Source organism: Camelus ferus, chromosome 33 (genome assembly GCF_009834535.1).
Source record: "Camelus ferus isolate YT-003-E chromosome 33, BCGSAC_Cfer_1.0, whole genome shotgun sequence".
Classification (NCBI taxonomy): Eukaryota; Metazoa; Chordata; class Mammalia; order Artiodactyla; family Camelidae; genus Camelus; species Camelus ferus.
Window position 1 is genome coordinate 7,924,697 of NC_045728.1, and position 19,507 is coordinate 7,944,203.

Sequence of the window (19,507 nt, forward strand, 5' to 3'; positions counted from 1 at the left end):
GACAGGGACATTCTCCTGTTCCCAGAGGCTCCTTCAAGGCCAGCTCTTTCCACCAGGTCCTAAATTTCTCTAACCTATGGAGTGCTGTCCCAGGCAAAGGAGGAAATGCCCACCGCTCAAGGCTAGCTGGGGCGAGGGCAGGCGTGAAGCAGAGGAGCCGGGCAGTGTCCACAGAGGCAGCTTGCTAGCAAGTGTCAGAAAAAGTCAAGAGGCAAAGATTTCTCCCTGGAGAGTGCCTGGCTGAGTCCCCAGGGAGACAGAGCTTCAAGTCCTCCCCCACCCTCCACTTGCCTAAATCAAGCAGATAACTAACAATGCAAGGAGGTGTGGGGGAGTAAGGCCCAGCCACTGGGTATCTATTTTCTGAAAACACATGGCAAATCTCTGAGCCAAATGCCGGCTAAGCCAAAGAATAAACAAATCCCTTCATTTCCCTGAGATGGGAGCTCTCAACTTCCCCTCTCACGCTCTCCTCCCGCTTGCTCGCCAGCTCCATCCGTGTCCCATGGCTCACCCTCTTTGGGAGAAGCAGGATCTGTCCACATCTGAGAGGGGGGCCTGCCTTACAACCCTCCAGCCTGCCTCCCCCTCCAAGCTCCCCACTGCTCTGGTCACATCTCCCCCACCAGGGGCAGCCCAGAGCTAAGTCCGTGGGAGGAGAACAGGAGCACATGGCCTGTCCACACCTCCCCCAGGAGCTCCGGCCAGCTCTCCATGACGCACCGCTAATGCAATCCTCTGCCCTCCTCTCTCCAAGTTAGGGGACCCTGAAGAAGTCTTGCTGGCCAAGGGGACCCCACCAGCCTCAACCCAACCCACCAGACCCGGGTTCACCCCTCAATGCCCCAAAGCTCAGCTCAGGCAGTGAAGGAAGGGGGAGAGAAAAAAGCTAGGGAGGAAAAAGAATGTGGCACCTCTGCAGCATGATGTCACGCTGGCTGCTTTCGAATCCCCCAACACAGAACAGAAGCAAAACAACATGGACTCCGGATTTACTGTGCCATCAAAGGTTTGTGTTCTCGGCAGCGCCTGCGCCAGCTGGGAAAAGCACAAGCCAGACAGACAGGTCCTCTCTACAGCCCCCAGGGCTGCGACCCGACTCCGGGCACAGGCGCCCCTTCCAAAAAATGCACGGAGGAAACAAAGATAGACGGACACACACACACACACAAGCGTCAGCACGAGTGAGCACTAACCTGGAAGCCATTGGGGACGGTAGTGGAGTGGAGTGCAGCGCTCATTCATTCATGCATTGGGCAGTGGGGGGCGGGGGCGGGGAGCGGGGGCCCTGGGGACGCTGGAGGGCACGCACCTCCATGACCATCCCTCAGCCCAGTGGCCAACGGTGGGGGCAGGGCTCTCACAAGCCGGGGGAGCCTCCTTTCTCTGCTGTTTCGAACGGCTCTGGAATTTTAAGCATGGCTCCCCTTGAATTTCTTCCCCCCACCTCCCCTGCGGCTGTTTAGGCGTTACTTGGTGTGGTCGTGCGGCGGGACCCCAGCCCCTCTCTCACTGCCCTTGCTCCCTGGCTCCTTTTCTCTCTCTCCCTCCGACTCCCTCCTAGACAGCTGTTCCGAGCTCCCGCACGCACGCGCACAGCGCACAGACACACTCAGACACGCACCCCTCCGGCGCGCAGACACACTCGCACACACTCACGCAGACGCACGCGCGCGCACGCCGCCGCCTGCCGCTTTACATAATGCAACTCTGGTGCAGTCAGCTTGCCAGCTCTCAATTATTCATGCCGCCTCGGAGGACAGAGCCGCTGGGGCTGCGAGCCTTCCTTCCTCTTCATCCCCAAATCTGACAAAACGCGAGATGATGCTCCCAAGAGATTCTGCTCCCTTTGCTGCTACCAATTATTTCCCAGGTGTTGCCTATTAGGTCAACCTGTATCAAGAAGGTGACACTAAATCAAAACACAAGCGCCTGGCTCAAAATAGCCTTGCATCTTTTAAAGGATGACAGCTGCTCTCACTGCCTGAGCGTTGGGAACAGAGGGAAGGAGGAAGATACATTGGAGACCGTAATCTGCAGAAGAAAATGGCCGAGGGCCTCTTCAGGGCAGCCTCTCCCAGACTTTCCAGGCAGCAGGCTGTGATTCCTGCAGGTTACACCCTTAACAACTAAAACACTTACATTCACAACAAAGCAGAGTCTTCTGAGTTTTCAAACTCTAAGCTGCACCTCCTAAAATTGTTTTTTCTCCTGCCCACTCACTGAAATGCAGCACTGGTACTGAAACAGCCCCTAGAGGAATGTGCTCTCAGATGAGAGGTATTCTATGCAACAGTGATATTAATGAATATTTTGAAAGTCATTTATGGCTTGCAAAGCGCTTTCACTCACATAAGTTCATTTGATTTCCACAACAATCATCTATAAGGACTTGCTATGACCACATCGAACATAACATCCAGCCCTGGAAAGGCTGAGAACCTGAGAAAGAAAGGCTGAGCTGGGAATCCAGAGCACCTGACATGAAATCCCACAACACCCCAAGAATGACTGTGAGACCCCTGAGTACCACTGTCATCTTCTGAGGGGAGCAAAGAGCTTCCTCTTTCCAAACCTGGGCCAAAACAAACAACAGAAACAATGGTGAGGGTTAGCTCGCTCAGTGCTTCTCAGTCTTCAGTCACTCAAGGATCTTGTAAAAGCACAGATTCTGATGTAGTAGCCCAGGGAGGGGGGCCCAATAGTCAGCCTTTCTAACAAACTCCCAGGGGAAGCCCAAGTTGTGCCATGGACCACACGCTGGGTAGCAAAGGGTTGGTTTATGTGTTCTCTTTGCATGCCCCTCAAGGGCAGACTTTTGTGTGCCTGCCGCAGCTGCACAGGATAACATGCTGAAGGTGAAGATTAATTATAACCCCTCCATGTCACCTGCGTCCTGCTCACCTGACTCAACGCTGGCAGCTAATACTTCTTGGGCATCTGGTGGTAAAATGTCTTGTTCTGGGATCGCCAAGCCCTACGGCTCATCAAGAAAGGTCCAACCTGTTGGGAGAACAGCAGCCTCAAAGTGTCCAGGAAGCAGGTAGGTTTAGGCTGCCCGGCCCCCGCCTCAGTTACCTAGAGGAGTTTCAGCACCAAAGAAAGGTGTGCTGGCGGCCCCTGGGATGTGAGCACTGCCCAGTTCTACCCGCCCCTACTTTGGCTGAAGCCCTGCCTCTTCTTGGACCTCACCTTGGACCACCCACCTGTCTCCCCTTCTGTTACTCCAGGGAAAGAACTCGGACTTTGGGGTCAGATCTATATTCAAAGCTATATTTTGCTGCTTTCTGCCTCTGTGACCCTAAGTTGCCTACCTACCCCCATCTCAGACTCAGTTTCTTCATCTGAAAAAGGCAAAAATACATATTTCCTCCTTGACACTGTTAGGGGAAAAGAAAAAAAGATGGAATAAAACAACGGCATGGAAAAGCACCCAAGAGAAGCTGGCTACATTCCCCACCTCTGCACTTATAACTGGAGTGCACAATTTAAAGCTTAACTGTAGACTCTGTTGTTCACTCTATTGGTTTTATCTCCCTAAGAAGACTGCAGGCTTTTTCTTTCATGTCCCTCCAACACGTAGGAGTCCTGGGTACAGCACAGGTATCAGTAAATATCTTTGCACTGACTGTCCCGTCCTCCAATTGGACAATAAACAAAGGGGTTGGTGGGGCCAACCAGCTGCACCCTTTTCTTGCTGGCTCCGCTCACTATGTGACTTTGGACAAATCTTTGCTTCTTCCATTATAAAATGCACAGATTCACCTTTCTATAAAATGCACAGATTCACCTTTCTTCTGAAGCAGCTCTACATAGCCCTGGAGTCTTAGTATCTTCATGGTTTACACCAACAGCAATAAAACAGCAGATTCAGAGATCAAACCTGACTTCAAATGCTGTTCCTCTCAATTCCTAATTTTGGGACCTTTGAACAGTTAGTCTCACTGAGCTTCAGACTTTAAAAATTTTAAGTAGTCACAAAAATAACTATTACTGGATCGTGTGAAAATTAAATGAGGTAAGTACATGTAACAAGCTTTTTGCTGTATCTGACACAAATAAATGAAACCTATGATTAGTCTCAATATTGGTGAAAAACAATAACTGTTTTTTTTTTTAAACACAACAAAAGATATGGTCTAGTGGTGAGACAGGTATTTGGAAGCCTTCAGTTGAGTCTGCATCTAAGAAAAATCTCAGCTCCTTAAGATGCACAAGGTATGTGCAGGTTATTCCCTCAGTTTCCAAAATGTTCTTTGCCTGGACCTCATTAAATAATAGGAAAGTTACAGAGCAAGCAAGTCAGAGAATCTGAACTATGTCTACTGTGTTATAAAATGTAAGCCTTTCTTTCATTAGAAAGGTTAGAAGCTTCCTCGCTTGAGCTACACAAAACCAAGATTCTCCTGATAAGAAACAGAAATAGAGTACTTTCTATACACAGTACAGTTCGCTCCCTAAGTCTCTGATGTGGATGGTCTCATTTCATCTTACCAGCAACAGTAAGAAACAGGTGCTTACCATCCCCCGCTTTTCTGACAAGGAAACTACGAGATAGAAGGTTTGGTAACTTTCCTAGAGTATATGGTTAATAAACAGTAAAAGCATGTTTCTGGAACCCCAGGCCACCTTAGCCCTGTCCTTCCCTTTAACTGTTACACTGTATGTGAAAAAGTGGTTCCCACTTGTCACGCAGAGGGAAGGGGCCTTTTTTAAACTGACTGTGTTTACAGATCTGCGCTGCGCCCCTCGGCCTTCTTGAAAGTCACAGCACAAACTCCGGAGAGGCCGGCCTGGGCCTAAGAGTGCTTGCTGTGACCATCACAAAGCTAACCGGGCGTCCACAGACGGAACCCGGGCCCCCGGACTCAGTCTCCACGTTGGAACAGCTGAGCTCTTTGGTGCCTAAATTCCCAAACTGCTTTTCTGTAAATGAATTTAGGAAATTGAGGTAAAAGTAGGTATCTTTTTCTGAATTAAATCTTTCCCTGAGAGACAGGAAGACTGACATTAGTTTCTATTTTTGAAAGGAAAAGAGGTTTCTGCGAGTCCTGTGAAGTATCGAAAGCACTTTCTGAAGAGCACCCTGGAGGGATCGGGGGAAGAAAGAGAAGTTAAGGTACACCTGCAAATCCAGCTGAGCCAAATGGCCCCATTCAACCCAGGCCCATTCAGCCACATACTATAAAAAGAAGGTGGTGTCTACACAGTATCTTGTTCACCTCCAGTGCTTAATAACTGTCGTTGACAAGAATGGGAGATGGGGATGATAAAAGGAACAGTCTTACTGCATCTCTGATTCCTACTCCCATCCCAACAACAAAAAAGACTTTTTACATAGGGAATACTTCAAAGACTTTAACTAAATCTGAATTTGTTGAATTAGGGGGAATGACAGGCAAAAGTGAACCTGATTGTATTACTATCACCATGTCACTTTTATGAGGCCCAAACATCTAGGTGATCCCTGCAGTGTGTGTGTGTAAGTCAAAGGCGAAAAAGGAGCAAAGATCTAACATTTACTGAGAATCGACCACGTGACCAAATAAAATATGTGCTAGTCACATATTTTATTTACTTATGAAACTTCTATTTAATCACGCAGATGAAGAAACTGAGTGTCGAAGCCTATCCTTACCCAAGGTCACACTAGTATTCCTAAGACCCACATTTGCACCACACCACGTTCCTTCCATAAATAAACACCTGCTAAGGAAAAGGCACTTCAAAGGTCACTGCATTTAATTATAACCAACCCTGCAAGGTAAGTTCCATCGTTCCTAGTTAGGCCATCTATCCATCCATTTATTGCCTCTCAGCTCCAAATGTACCCTTCTTTGCCTGGCGTTATAATGCCAGAGCCATACCCTGTGAGCATCTCACCAGCCTCCCGATGAGTCTCCCTGGTGCCCCAATGGGCAGTTTCTGGTTTATCTGTCCCAGTCTGGAGTGTCTCAGAAACTTTCTGCGCCATACACTGGGCCACAGCCACAGCCCTCCAACAAATCTTAATCTCTGAATCTTAGCCCTGGGGGCTGGGTGGGGGCCACCCCTACAATCTGTTCCTTTGGTGGGTGCTCTGCTGCAATCCTAGAGGTAGTGGCCGCTGCCTGTATCCGTTACTCCTGCACTCTTTAGAGTCTGCTGTACCCGCTGACTTGTTAATGATTCCTCGTATTAAATTTTCCCTGTTGAACGTACTGGCGTGGTGTCTGTCTCCTGACTGATGCCCACTGATACATCACTCTAGGGATGAGCCAGAAGCAGCTCAGGGAAGCAAGGCACCACCCTGCCCTGAAGTTATTCAGTAGTAATAAAACGGCTAAACGCATTTAGAGCGGTCTGTGAGCCAGACACAGTTTTTATACACTTCATACGTATTTCCTCATTTAATCCTCACATCAAGTCTACTTCACAGATAAGGAAATGGAGAGATCTCAGAGATTAAATAAATTCCGCAGATCACACAGTAGGCAGGGAAGCCAGAGTTTCTGACCCCACAGTCCATTCTCAGCCGTGGTGCAATGCCTTCTCCATCAACTGGCCGCAGTCAAAGAGGGGAAGAGGGGCAAGGAGGCAGAAGTGGGGCACATAAACACAACAGTCTCTCCGGAAGGTGCGAAGAGAAAAAAGAAGTTAAAACTGTTAGCCAGAGAGGTCCACACATCTCCAAAGAATTCAAAACATGAGAAGGGGCCACTGAAGGGCTTCTAACTCGGTGTCTTGGTGTAAAATGCTTGGTGTGCCCTGCTCATCAGATGCTCCAGAGACTATTAAATATCTCTTTCAGAACTAATGCTCAGGATATGGTCCATGTCTCGTGAACCATTAATGCAGGGGAACTGATGGTCCATAGATTTCCACTCTGCCCTCTCTGAGGTCCCAACCCAGACGTTCACCCATGGAACCTGGATCAGGGGTTCTGAATGGGTATACTGATTGCCTCTGACCCAGCTGTAACCCGAGACTTCTCATGAATACTGCATCTCTCACATGAGGAGCAGTGATGTCTACATAATTAAAACCTGAAGCAAGAAATGGCCGGAAGGGTGGGGGGAGAGGGATGAGGGCTCAGATAGCTCTCACACCACTCCCACCCTATGGCAAACCAACATTGCCACTAAGACAGCGCCCAGCCCTTAGGTCAAACTTCAGCAAGATAAAAGCTTCCCCTGGAGCCAAATGCCGCCCGGTAGGATAAACAGACTACCCCCCCTCCCAGCTCCCTGGGACGAGAACTTGCTGGGGTTAGGGCTCCTTCTACATAAGAGTCAAAGCCCATGTCACCACGCATGCCAAAACTCTCCACCAATTTTCTTCTAACCTTATCCAAATAGAATAAATAACTGACTGCTGAGTATCACCTTTTTCTTTTCTAAAAGTTCCTGACCATCAGTTCTAGATTTTCAGCCAGGATCAATCATACCATAAATCCACCGAATGTTCCATGCCAGTGATTCCCAAACTTTGCTGCACCTAGTAGTTTTTACATATCCCAGTGGCCAGATCACACCCTTGTACCATTTCAATCAGTGTCTGCGGGTGAGAGCTGGGCTGCAGTATTTTTTTTTAAATGATCCCCAATGTGCAGCAAATTTCAAGAACCACTGGTATATACGATTTTAATCTTCATTCGCTAGTAAGGCAGTATAGAAATTCTTCTGAAAGCATAGTCTTGTGATCTGTGTTTTCTAAAAGTCAATTTGTTTTTTATTTTTTAACCCAAACACTTTTTCTCTCTTTCTAGGATTTCTCACATAATGATCAGAGACAACATTCATTGAGAACTACGTGCCAGGCCTTGTTCTAGGCACTTTATAAAGCGCACACTGGCTTACATCTCATTTAATTTTACTATTCCAATTTCACAGATGAGAAATTGAGTCCAAAAGACTATGGAAACATCTACAAGTTTATTCAGGACACCTGTGAGCCTTCAACAAGTTTTAAAAGCTCAATTCCTCCGTGTTACCTTTTCCATGATCTTTGGGTTTTAATTTAACCTAATCACATTTGCTCTATTCTTTTGATTTAGAAAACTCCTCTTTCTACATGAGAAGACAACCTCAGGTAGGTAAGCTGGGGGATATTTGGATACGCACTGGAGAGAGAATGAAAATCCTTCTGTTTCCTAGATCTTCCGAATTAGAGTGAGTGCCTGGTGGCCACAGCAAAAATCTACACAAGAGAGCAGGCACTACTTTAGAACACTTTGTTCTGCCCTAGAGAGGCAGCACAGAGCCCACAGATATCAGAACATTACACTTCATCCGTGGGAGGGATTGGGGTGGGGCAAGGAGCTGGAGTTGATTCCCGGGAAGGAAAAAATGGGATTGAGGATGATGGAGGTAAATAACCTATGGTCATAATTCTATGGGAAGCAGGTGATAAGAGGAGTCTGTGTGGAGTCCAGGAACTAGAGAACCCTTGTCAGGAATGAAAGCAGAAAAGGAAAAATTGAGGACGGTGACAGGTGGGATTGGCAACTCAAGGGAAGGCTCAGAGCCTCACTGAAGGGGGACTATCCTAAGGCAAGCTGTCCTCTTTTCTAGGCAATCACACCTGCCCAAGCAGGAGGGCCCTGGATGAAGAGAATGCTGGGAGGGTGGGTATAAACAGGGCTGGAGACTTTTAAAACATGGACACAGAGCTAATCTGATTATCTAATTATGCAAATTAAAATAGTTTAACTTGCTCACAACCCCAGAGTTAACATGGAAGAGGATTAAATAATACACCTGCTCTATAAGAGGGTAATTGTGAGGAAGAAGAGCTATAAGGTCAAGTGCAACATCCTGGACTCCTAGACATGTGTGAAGTATTACAGTGTAGCAGGTACCATGGTGCGCTGCTCCCTTCCAGAACCAGGCACTCATCTCCACAGCTGCCTGAGTAAGAGTGGCTCTTGGGTCACAACTGGGCTCCCCTTTGGGACTTGTCCTGGACCAAAGAAAGCAGGCTCACAGAGGAGTATGCCTCCCTCCGCCCCAACCAAGGACAGACCACACCTAATGGCTAGTCCATTAGGATATGAAAACCTGCCCCCTTGCCCTGGTCTGGGATGACTCTGCAGGGCCATCCAGAACCACAGCTGTCCATGGGACCAGCTGAGGTGCGTCAGAGTTTACCTCCTCCCTCTGCCCAGTCCTGACGCCCTCACTTACAGGCTTGTTCCCAGGAGCACTTCCCAATTAACCTCCTGCAGGCAAATCTGTCTCCATGTCTCTTTCAGGATCTCTTTCCAACCCAAGACACACTAATGACCATAAAGGAATGTGTGAATATGGAGGCAACAGGACACGTTGCTGAAATTCAAGAAAAACACCAAATTTCAGGCTCAAGGATTCAGGACAAGTCTGTAATTTCCAGAGAGACCTGGCCCCGCGGCAGGCAGGTGACCACGCGAGGGTTTCTACCTCTGCCCACTTCCGGACGTTAGGAGAGACTGAGCCCCCTCCAAATCACCTCTCTGCAGAGGTAACTGACCTCCCCTTAATCCGGGATTAAGGTCTTAGAGAGGGAAGCCTGCTTGCTGGTGCCCCAGTTAAGATGCTGACACGTTGTACTTAAGGACAGATCTCGGGTCCTCCCTGCCACTGGCCTGTGACGATCCCCTCCATCTCCTTCCACCCCCGGCCCACTCTGCCTCTAACCTAGAGAGAGAACCAGCCGCCCTGGTGGCTAACAGAGCTCCCATCATGAAAACCCCATTGTTAGGCCCCTGCCCTGGAGGCCCTGGAGCTGGTGAGGAAGAGTGCCACGCTGGGTGGGGGGAGGGGGACCAGGATGAGTCAGGAGGGGTCTAGTCACAGGCCGGGGGTCCTTGGGGTGTGCCAGGGATGCTGCTGTTGCCTCCTGGCCCCACTCCACACACCCCGTGTCTCGGGAGTTTGGGTGGTCAGTGGGCCCAGGAGGGAAGAGCGCCAGGGCTCACTGTCCCAGCATCCTGACTCAGCTCTCCTTTCACTCAACCCAGGCTCTCCAGAGGATGAGGCGTGGGGGTGGAGGGGCGCCCACACAGGTGCTGGGAGGGCTCCCACCATCTCGCCTTACCCTGGACTCCTAAGTGCTGCCTCGTGTCTGGCTTCTGCAGGTGTGTCCGAGCTGCTTTTGTGAGGTTGCCAGACCTCACTTGGGCTCCCCTAGGGTGTAAGCTGTTCTTATCTGGACGTCTTTTCTCAGTGTCCACCTCTCCATACACGTCCAGCTGTGGCAGCTAGTCTGCTCGGTCACCCTCCCCAAGGGCAGCACCTGGGCTGCTTTGGCCAAAAATTGTTCCCAGGACAGGGCTTGTCCTGGTTCAGGACACAGCATACGCTTGCCTCTTGATGAGGACACTGCAGGCTAACGGAGGAGTTTCTGACAGGCCACAACCCAAAACTGACTTGATTAGACAATGTCCACCTTCCCGAGGTTCAGGCACATGGCCGACTGTGGGGTGACCTTGGACATAACCCACCTTTCCTCTGGGCCTCAGTTTCCCCATCTGTTATAACAAGGGGTCCGTCTAGATAAACTCCTAAGTTATTTCCTGTTCTAAACCATTTCACCTCACACATTTCCAAGTGCTAAAAAAAAGAGGAGCTCTGAGGCCACTCACTGCGGCAGAACAGAGCAGCAATGCTGGTCACAGAGACAGGGCCAGGGACCGGCCCCGAGGCCCCTTCTCCTCCTGCGTTCTCTCTTCTGAGCACATCACTGCTCAGGACTCCCTGCCTCTCCTCTCTCTCCCTCCACACCTCTGGTCTCTCTAGAGAAGAGCTCAAAAGCCATGAGGGTGGCTGTACTGGGCAGCTGGGAGGCACTCTCTCTTTCCAAACTCTAAGCCAATCCTCATAAAGAGTGCAGACATGGCCTAATTCTTCCAGTCAAAACCCAGTAAGGGCTAGAAAGGAACAGGTAGGGGCAGATCTGACTAAGGAAGTAAGTAGCCATGTGGCAAGCTGGGGACACCAGGCATGTACGTGTGCTGTGACATCCTGGCAGTCCCAGGCCCTCCAACCAAAATCAAATGCAACCACAATCAAACTCCTTTCTCACAGTCCACACGTGGTGGATCATTTTGGCCGTGTGTGCCAGATGTTGGGGCCCGCCTGACGGAAGGGGGCCCTGATTCGTGGCACGGGCCTTTCTTCCACAGAGCCTGAAGGAAGACGAAAGCCTGGTTACCAGTGAGCGAAGATCACAGTGCTCAGCATGGACCAGAACGACGATGTGGCTGTGAGAGTAACTAAAATACATCTGGGCCTCGTCAACAGAAGCAAGTGAAGGGAGGTAGTAAACCCACAGCAAACAACACCCAGAAAGCGCACCCCACTTTACGAGGTCTATTGTTCAGATAAGCTAAATAAGCCGGTGTGGGTCAGGACAGCCTGCCCTGTGCAAAACTGTGAAACGCCTGGGAGTGTTTAAGACTAGAGGAGAGATGCCTTAAAGCAAGCAGGATATCAAATATTTGAAAAGAGGAAGAGAAGAGAGAAAGCCAAAGGAAAGAAGTGTCCAATGGTTTGCTTCTCTACAGAGAAGTTATCAGATTGCGTAATTGGGTTTGAAGTAACAGGTAATATTCTGAGAGTTTAGGCAACCAAACACTGTAAGAGGCTAGCTGCGGGGAGTGTGCTTCTAGCCAAGAGGTTGCTTTCACATCCTGATCTCCAGGTTGGTCCAGACTTACAGACCAGATCTTACAAATCTTCCCGACTCTGAGGCATCAGCTGTGGCTGAGCAGTGCTTGGTCACAGATGACACCCTGTGAGCCTGCAGGGCAGGAATGAGCACAGGGTCTTCTGATTTTTTTACTGGAAACCAGAAGGTAATCTCCACCTGCCCCTATTCTCTAGATGCTTCCTCTCCAGACTGAGAGGGAAGGACTTCCCTCTACTGTTAGGGGCCAAAGGTACTTCCACAGACTCCACGAATCTCCAAAGCGGAAAGGCCTTTTGATCTCACTGGGCCTAATTTTTCACCCGAAGCAGTGATTTTCTCTGGAGCTCCCCCCAAAGAGAAGGAAAAGACACCAATGGATCTCATCCATTAGCCTCCAAAACAATAAATCAACATTCTTAACTAATGGGGCAGGTAGCCAAACCCTTCTCCCAAGAGAGGTTGACAAAATGTGTCCCTCGGTCCACTGAGGTCCTCCTCCTGCCCATCACTGTGGGTCTCAGAGCCACCAAAGGTACCAAAATCCCCACCAAGAACAGAAATGCCCCTGTGAAGCTTCCCGGAAATCTCGTGAATTATGCTCAAGTGGGAGTGAGTGGCCGCGAGGAAAGCTCTGCCCACTGCTGGGCTCCCTGTATGCTGACATTTGTCGTCAGGATGGAAAACATCCACGAGATATGCCCTGGAGACTGGCTCGTTTTCTTCCAAATAATCTAGCATTTGACTCACCAAAACCCCTTGTATCAGGATCTATAAAATACCACCGCCTGGGTGTATGGCATTAGAATTCTCTACTAGACCAACGCCCTTTGTCCAGCCTTGAATATTTCCCAGAACACTTGGGGGGCAGTGGGGGGGCAGGTAGAAAGGACCAGCCCAATCCTCCCAGGTTGGGTGTCTCTCTCCCAACCTCCTTCAACATCACACCATGCCCGTAAGCAGCTGGATACATCTGACTCCTGAGTAATGAATGCAAAGGGAAATTAGAGAGCACAGGAAGAAAAAGGAGCCTTGAGCTGGATACTAAACATGGAAAAATTTAGTCCAACAGAATCATTTTCAGAAAAGTAATGGTTGAGCAAAACCAACGTTATAATAAAAACTTGGATGTGGGCTAAACGTAGCAGTGCCCATTTTGGCTCAACAGTGTTCCTGAGGGTGGTGCCACCCACGTACCCCTGGTTCCCCACACCCCCAGCCCCCATGGATGCCTGCGTCCGCTCTCCTTCCTTGAGGTCAGAAAGGCTGCACAGAGGGTTCAATTTAACTCAGGGGATGGAGCTGGGTGTGGATAGTAATTATAATACCTTGTATTTATGTCGAGCTATTTCTGGCCTGCAGCTTGTTTCTCCTCCTTCAGTCCCCTCTGAAGAGGTCAGCCAGCCTTATAGACGTGGCTTCTGGCCTTCATGTGACAGCATCCCAGTGCTCATCAACATCACCTCGCCCAGAGGGGGACATCAGGCCAGGATTTTTCTCTTCACCCTGTCGGCCAAGTGACAGGGAAGGGGGACGCTAGGGCCACCTTCTCAGAGCAAGTCACACCGACGCACCCGGGAACCGCTGGTCATTTACTAAAGCACGTAAGGCTTCCTTTCCCAAGGCCAGCTTAGCCAGGGCACGCTGCCACTAAAAGACTATTCAAACTGTGATCTCCTGCATGAAACCTGGATGACCAGTTTACCAAAAAAAAAAAAAAAGAAAAAGAAAAAGAAAAGAAAAAAGAAATTCACAAAAACTTACACAGTACTATTGATGTGCTAGTTCTGTCGTGCAAACTTTGTAAATATCAGCTCCTTTAATCCTCAGAACCACCCTATCCAGCAGGTACTAAATTATCCCTATTTTAACAGGTGAGAAAACCGAGGCACACCAGGTTGAGAAACTTACCCAAGGACACAGAGATAGTAGCCTGTGGAGGCCAGGATTCAAGCCCACTGGGCCAGCTCCAGGGTATCCGCTCTTAACCGCCAAAGAGAAGCGGCCTGGCTGAAATTCACGGCAGTGCAGATAACTCCCAACTCAGTACATCCCCACGTGATCCTGACGACCAGCCAGGTTTGGAAGTTGCTAATTAAGTTAGTGGTTCTCAAACTATGGTGCGCTTGCCGATACTCAGATTCCTGGGTCCCAGGAGTTCTAGAACTGGAACCAAGAATCTAGAGTTTAAACAGGCACTGAAGAAGATCCCAGTGCAGGTGGCTGACAAAGGCGCTTGTGGAGAACGAGCCCCACCGCCTCACTCAGCTCACCTGGGACAAGTCAACGACCCCCTGGGGCACCTCGGTGCTGCCTGAGGAGGCCATTCCTTCTCCACTGGGGCAGCCCTGGGGGAGGGGGAGCTGGTGGCTGTGTGAGGGCTATTCTGTTCTTTGGCCTTGGTGACAGGCTGCGTTCAGATGGTGGAGGAGGAGGGGCGGGTGGGTGACGAACTGAAGGGAGCTCACCGTCCCTCCACACTTGACAGGCTGCACATCAGAGGGGGACAGGCAGTTGGTAATGGGAAAAGGAAAAAAGACTGGGCGGTCTGGGCCCCCATCTCCCACCGCCAGAACAATGGTCTCTTCAAATCCCTGGCATCTGAACTGGCAGTCGGCCACCAGGAAAGAAAAGAGCTCGCTGTCCCTTTAAGGACGCCCTCTCTCCACAAAGGTCAGAAATGCCAGCTCAGCCTGCCCAGCGGCTGCCTTTTTGCTACTTTGGTGCCCTGGGGCCCTGGCCACACTCCCCATTCCAGCTGGTTCTCTGGGCACCTCCTGTCTTCCCAAGAAGGCAGAGCACCTGTGTGACAGATGCCTTCTAGCGAGGTTCAGTGATCCGGCAGGAAGTGCTGATGTGGAGGGAACCTGAGATCTCACTCGTTTCTCAAAATCATCCTCCCAGGGAGAGTTAGCCCCAAGGAAATGAGGCTAGGGGGGCCAAGTCACAAAGGTGACTGCAGGAGGGGTGGGGGTCGAGAAGAAAATGGACCAAGGAATGGATGCTCCAAGAGAAACCTATTTCATGCAAGAAAGCAAAGGATGGCAGATGATTGATCCAGTAACCACAGAGAAGTGGGTAGGGTGTGCAGCGCACAGGGTGGTGGTGAGGGCCAGGGCTTTTCTCCTACAGACTGAGTTCAAATCCTGCCACTTTACATAAACTGGGGCACCTTTCCTAATTTCACTGAGCTTCAGTTTTTCTGTAATACTGGCATGTATTGAGCAGTAAGAAAATATTAGAAACTAGTATTGTCTGTTATTAGATTACTAGCCATTCAGAGAGCATCCTCAAGAGGCCTGAATTCCAAACCACACCACTGGTCCTAGTAAGTCATCTTGCAAATGTGTGCCATGGGAAAGGGGGTGCTCATTTAGGAAACTGGGCATTTAGGTTTGATGCAAATCATGATTTTCATGGAAAAACAACTCAAAATCAGCCATCTATTCATAATGTAAAGCAGCGGTAGGGGAGTTTCTGTAAAGAGCCAGGCAGGAAACACGTTAGGCTTTGCACATCATACAGTCTGTCGGAACTACTGAACTTTGCTGCTGTCGGGTTAAAGCAGCCACGGAGCCACGGACAACATGCAAGTGAAAGAACACGGCTGCATCCCAATAAAACTTTATTTACAAAACAGGCAGCAGGCTGACGCTTGCAGATCCCTGAAATAAAGGATGGCATTAATAGTAGGAAAGGTGAATCCTGGAGCAGAAGCCCATTTCTTGCTCTTCTACCTTGGGACTGAGGGCATTTCACCCAATTACTTGACTTCCAAGAAGAGCTTTTAGCTAACACCAGCCAACTGCAATGACTCCCTCGGGCTGGTTTCTTCAGCATCTGTGTCCAGTCTGTCCCACACCTCTCTGCATGGCAGAGGTCCCTTTTCCCTGTTCTTCTGCACTTCCTCTAATGCTTGAGATTGGGAGCTCACGGGATCTCATACTGGGTGCATGGCCACCCCTCAAGGTGTCCTCCGTGGAATCCCTCATCGCAAAAATGCCCACCCCACCCGGCTTCCCAGGCCACAGCGGGTTGAATCCCTCAAGTGTTCTTCATCAGCTTCCTGAACAGCTGCACATCTTGGGGAACACATTCAGATTTTTCTCTCCACTGATTTATTTAAACAGGGGAGTGCCTACTCTGAGCTAGGTAAGTCTCAGAAAACACAAATTTCCCCTCCACTCTGAGTGGAGCTGGAGAAAGGCTGCTATGGCTAACGTTTTCTCATAAGGCTGCTCTGAAGTGTAATTTTTTTTTCCTGTTCCCTGGTGTCTTTCTACCCAAAAGCTCAAGCACTTCGAAGACAACTTTCTCAATCCCACTAACAACCTTTCTCATGATGAATTCTAAATGGCACTAAAAGCAGGAAGGATGAGAAAAGCTGAGAATGAGTAAACAGTGAGAGCAAAAGCAAAGAAAGCGGGAAGGGATGCAAAAAAAAATCACTATTTCAAATTTAAAAAAAATACTGCTTGCTTATTACATCACTCCCTGCATCAAATGACCGCATTCCACAAATCTACCCTGTATGGTCCCAGCCTTCCTTCAAAGCTCTGGTCTCAATGCATCTTCCCCAGGGAAACTTCCCTGATAAACTCCCCCCAAATCCCAAACTCTCCAGCATCCCTTGGAATTCTCCAGCATGGCTCCCACTTGCTCATGTACCTCAAGCATGGTGTACAAGAGCCTGTGGGCTCTGTCCTAACCCTTGCACTGCCACCTTCTCAGAACCCCTGTCAGGGCTTTTCCTCCTTCCACACTGCCCTGGCACACTGCAGCTGGCAAGGGCTCTCCCTCCACTGTTGTTTGGCCAAGGCCCAGCTTCAGTGGAAGAGCTGCTGCTGTCTTACAACATCTTCAGTGACTTGTCATCACTGTTCACACCACCATTCACTCACTCATTCATTCAGTAATTCACTCAACAAAACTGACGTGGAACATTCGTGTGCCATGCAGTGTGCTGTAGATCGTCACATATCTTTGTTGCGAATTTATTTAAGCCTCAAACTGGCCTATTGAGATTAGATATTATTAATATGTAACTGGCACACAATAACAGGGGTGATTTCAGAAAGGATTATGGGAAGTGTGGGTGACTGACAGGAGGTGGTTGACTATCATACCCTGGAAAAGAGGGGCTTATCAGCCTGGTCTGGTGTTCTGATGCTAGGAGAATGAACATGACCTATGACCGTCCCTTCTAGTCCCACGATTGAAAATTTACTCACCTGGGTTTCATAAAAGTAGATACAATTTTACATTACAATGGACCAGTGTAATTAACTTTAAAAACAAACCACAGAAGGACTCAAAGAAAGCATGAGTGAATATGCATACTCTCAAGGTCAGAAGGAACCTTCTATGAATAATACCAGAGTGAAAGAAAGGGAAAGAGTGACTAACTTGATCACATTCAAACAAAGAAAGTTCTACGTGCTGAAAATCAGCCTGAAGTTGAAAGACAAAAATTCCAGGGAAAATACATATAACAAGTGTGCCTAAGGGCTAATATCTTTATTATACTAAAGAGCTGTGTGCAATGTAGAAGACAAACACCTCAACAGGAAGGTGGGCAAAGAACAAAAAAGGCAATTCACAGGAGAAATATACACGGGTAATAGGGAAATTAAAAGCATGTCATCAGTGATCAAAGAAATGCAAATTAGTGCAACTCTGAGATACCACTTGTGGAATATCAGATTGGCAAAGACTAAAAAGAATGGAAATGCCAAGCAGGCAAGGACAAGGGGAACAAATACGCTCAAACTTGGGGGTGGGCATGTGAAATGGAACAACCTTTCCAAGGGCAACTTGGCACACATATTAAAAGCCGTTGACCTAGAAATCTGGCTTCTAAGTTTTTATCTGAAGAATGTTGGTATGACATTAGTTTTAATCTTGAAGAATTAGAAATAAGCTAAATGTCAAATATGAGGAGACTGGACAAATATTTGCAATGCTACCCTTAAAAGTAATTAGGTAAATGAATATTATAGTGAGATCAGATATTAATTAAAGAATGTAACAATGAACTGCATGTAGAATGAGCTATAAATTTCACCTATTTATATCTTTCTATGAAAAAATAGCTCAAAGGATATCAAGTAAAATGTTAACAGTGATAATCTCTGAGGAATGGTATAATGAATGATTTTTCTTTTCACTTTATATTTTTAAATTTTTCTGCAATGCCCACAATTTTTGCTGCAAAAAAAAAAATTAAACAAGTTAAAACTACTGATAATTTTTTTCTTCAGAAAGTTCTTCTGATTTTCAAAAGAGAAGAAATATATAAAAGAACTTTGAAAAGCTAAAAGGACTACAAACACAAGAATGCAATCAATTATCCAGCAATTTTTTTGAGCACCAACTATGTGTAAAGCCCCACAGAAAAGTACAGTGAGAAAATAAAACAAAAATTAGAATAACTCTCTACTCTCAGAGAAGATGTAACATTATAAAAGACAGAATGACATCTAATCCAACACACTGTAGTTATGGGAATCCAAGCAAAGTGCTCAGAGAATGGAAAAGGACTAATTAATTCCTATTTGAGGATGAGATAAATCTGGGATGACTTCCTTAGGGAGGTGATAGCAAAGCTAAATTCTGAAGGATAAATAGGATTTCCACAGGCAGCACAAGCAAAGGAGCAGCATGACTAGAGACTGCAGTGATATGAAAAAGTATGTGAGACACTCCACAGAGGACAGGTTTGTTAGGGTGGCGGGGACAGAGAGGTTCATGGACGGATGAAGTGGACGACATGGCTGGACAGTCAGGATGGAGCCAGACTGGAGACGGCTCTGAGTGCCAAGCCGAGGTGTCAACTGTATTTTGTCGGCAAATTCGATTTTTGAAGAAGGGTTGGAAATCTGACCTGCATGTCACTCAAATGAAAAATGAACCCAAGTGTTACAAGAAGAGATTATTCACCTAGAGAAAAGGAATGAAGTACTGATACATGCCATGACTTGGATGAACCTTAAAGACAACCATCTATAAAAACATTATACTAAGTGGCAGAAGCCAGTCATCAAAGTACGTCTCTGTGTGCATGTGTGTGTGTGTGTGTGTGTGTGTGTGTGTGTGTATACACATATATATATGTATATATGTGTGTGTGTGTGTATGTCTGTATCATGAATGGAAGTCCAGAATAGGGGAATCTATAGCGACAGACAGACAGACAGTAGATCACTAGTTACCTAGGGCTGGGCTGGGAAGGTTAGGGTGGGCCAGCTAAAAAGGTATGGGATCTCTTTTCAAGATGATGAAAACATTCTAAAACTGGCTGCCATGCTGGATGTACATATCTGTGAATATACTAAAAGCTGAATGCTACATTTTAAATGAATGAATTAATTGTATGGTATGTGAATTATGTCTCAATAAAGCTGTTTATAAAAGGAAAGAAGAGAGGGGGTTCACCAGGTGGCTACTGCCACAGGCCAAGCAAGACATTGGAAGGTTATGGATTAAGTCAGGGGCAGCGGTCACAGGCAAGGACAGAGGACAGATCAGAGAGACGCTGCAAGGACGGAAGTCGCTGTGTGGGGAGTGAGGAAGAACAAGGGAAAAAATAGCTCAGAAGTTTCCAATGTGAATGACTAAGAGAGGATGTGAAGGGAAAGTTGGATGGGAGACTATTATAAATCTGCTTTTCAAGTAGTGAGTCTGAGGAGCTTAGCCCATCCCCGGAAGTGAGGGAACAGAGGGACAGGTGCAGATCTGGAGTCAACAGCCCTTCTTTGGCCAGGAAAGTGGGGCTGAGGGTCTCTTATGACTGGTGATGACAATTATTAATCATATGCAACACTAATGACCCGCTTAAAAGTGGTGCTAACTTATGCTTAGAAAT

The 19,507-nt window shown here is 47.9% G+C and overlaps 1 protein-coding gene across 12 annotated transcripts in view; it reads right to left on the reverse strand.

Moving 5' to 3' along the window:
• Positions 1 to 19,507, reverse strand: part of GRAMD1B (GRAM domain containing 1B) — a 154,664-nt gene that overhangs the window by 57,300 nt on the left and 77,857 nt on the right. The window contains exon 3 of one of the 12 annotated variants that reach the window (XR_004317012.1): positions 2,905 to 3,003. The exons of 8 other annotated variants lie outside the window; for them this stretch is intronic. Coding sequence is in view for 1 of the 4 variants with exons in the window: in XM_032472695.1 (XP_032328586.1) it covers positions 1,197 to 1,207 (11 nt within the window). In the remaining 3 variants the exon portion in view is untranslated. 3 more of the 12 variants (XM_032472697.1, XM_032472698.1, XM_032472695.1) reach the window with 3 other exon arrangements.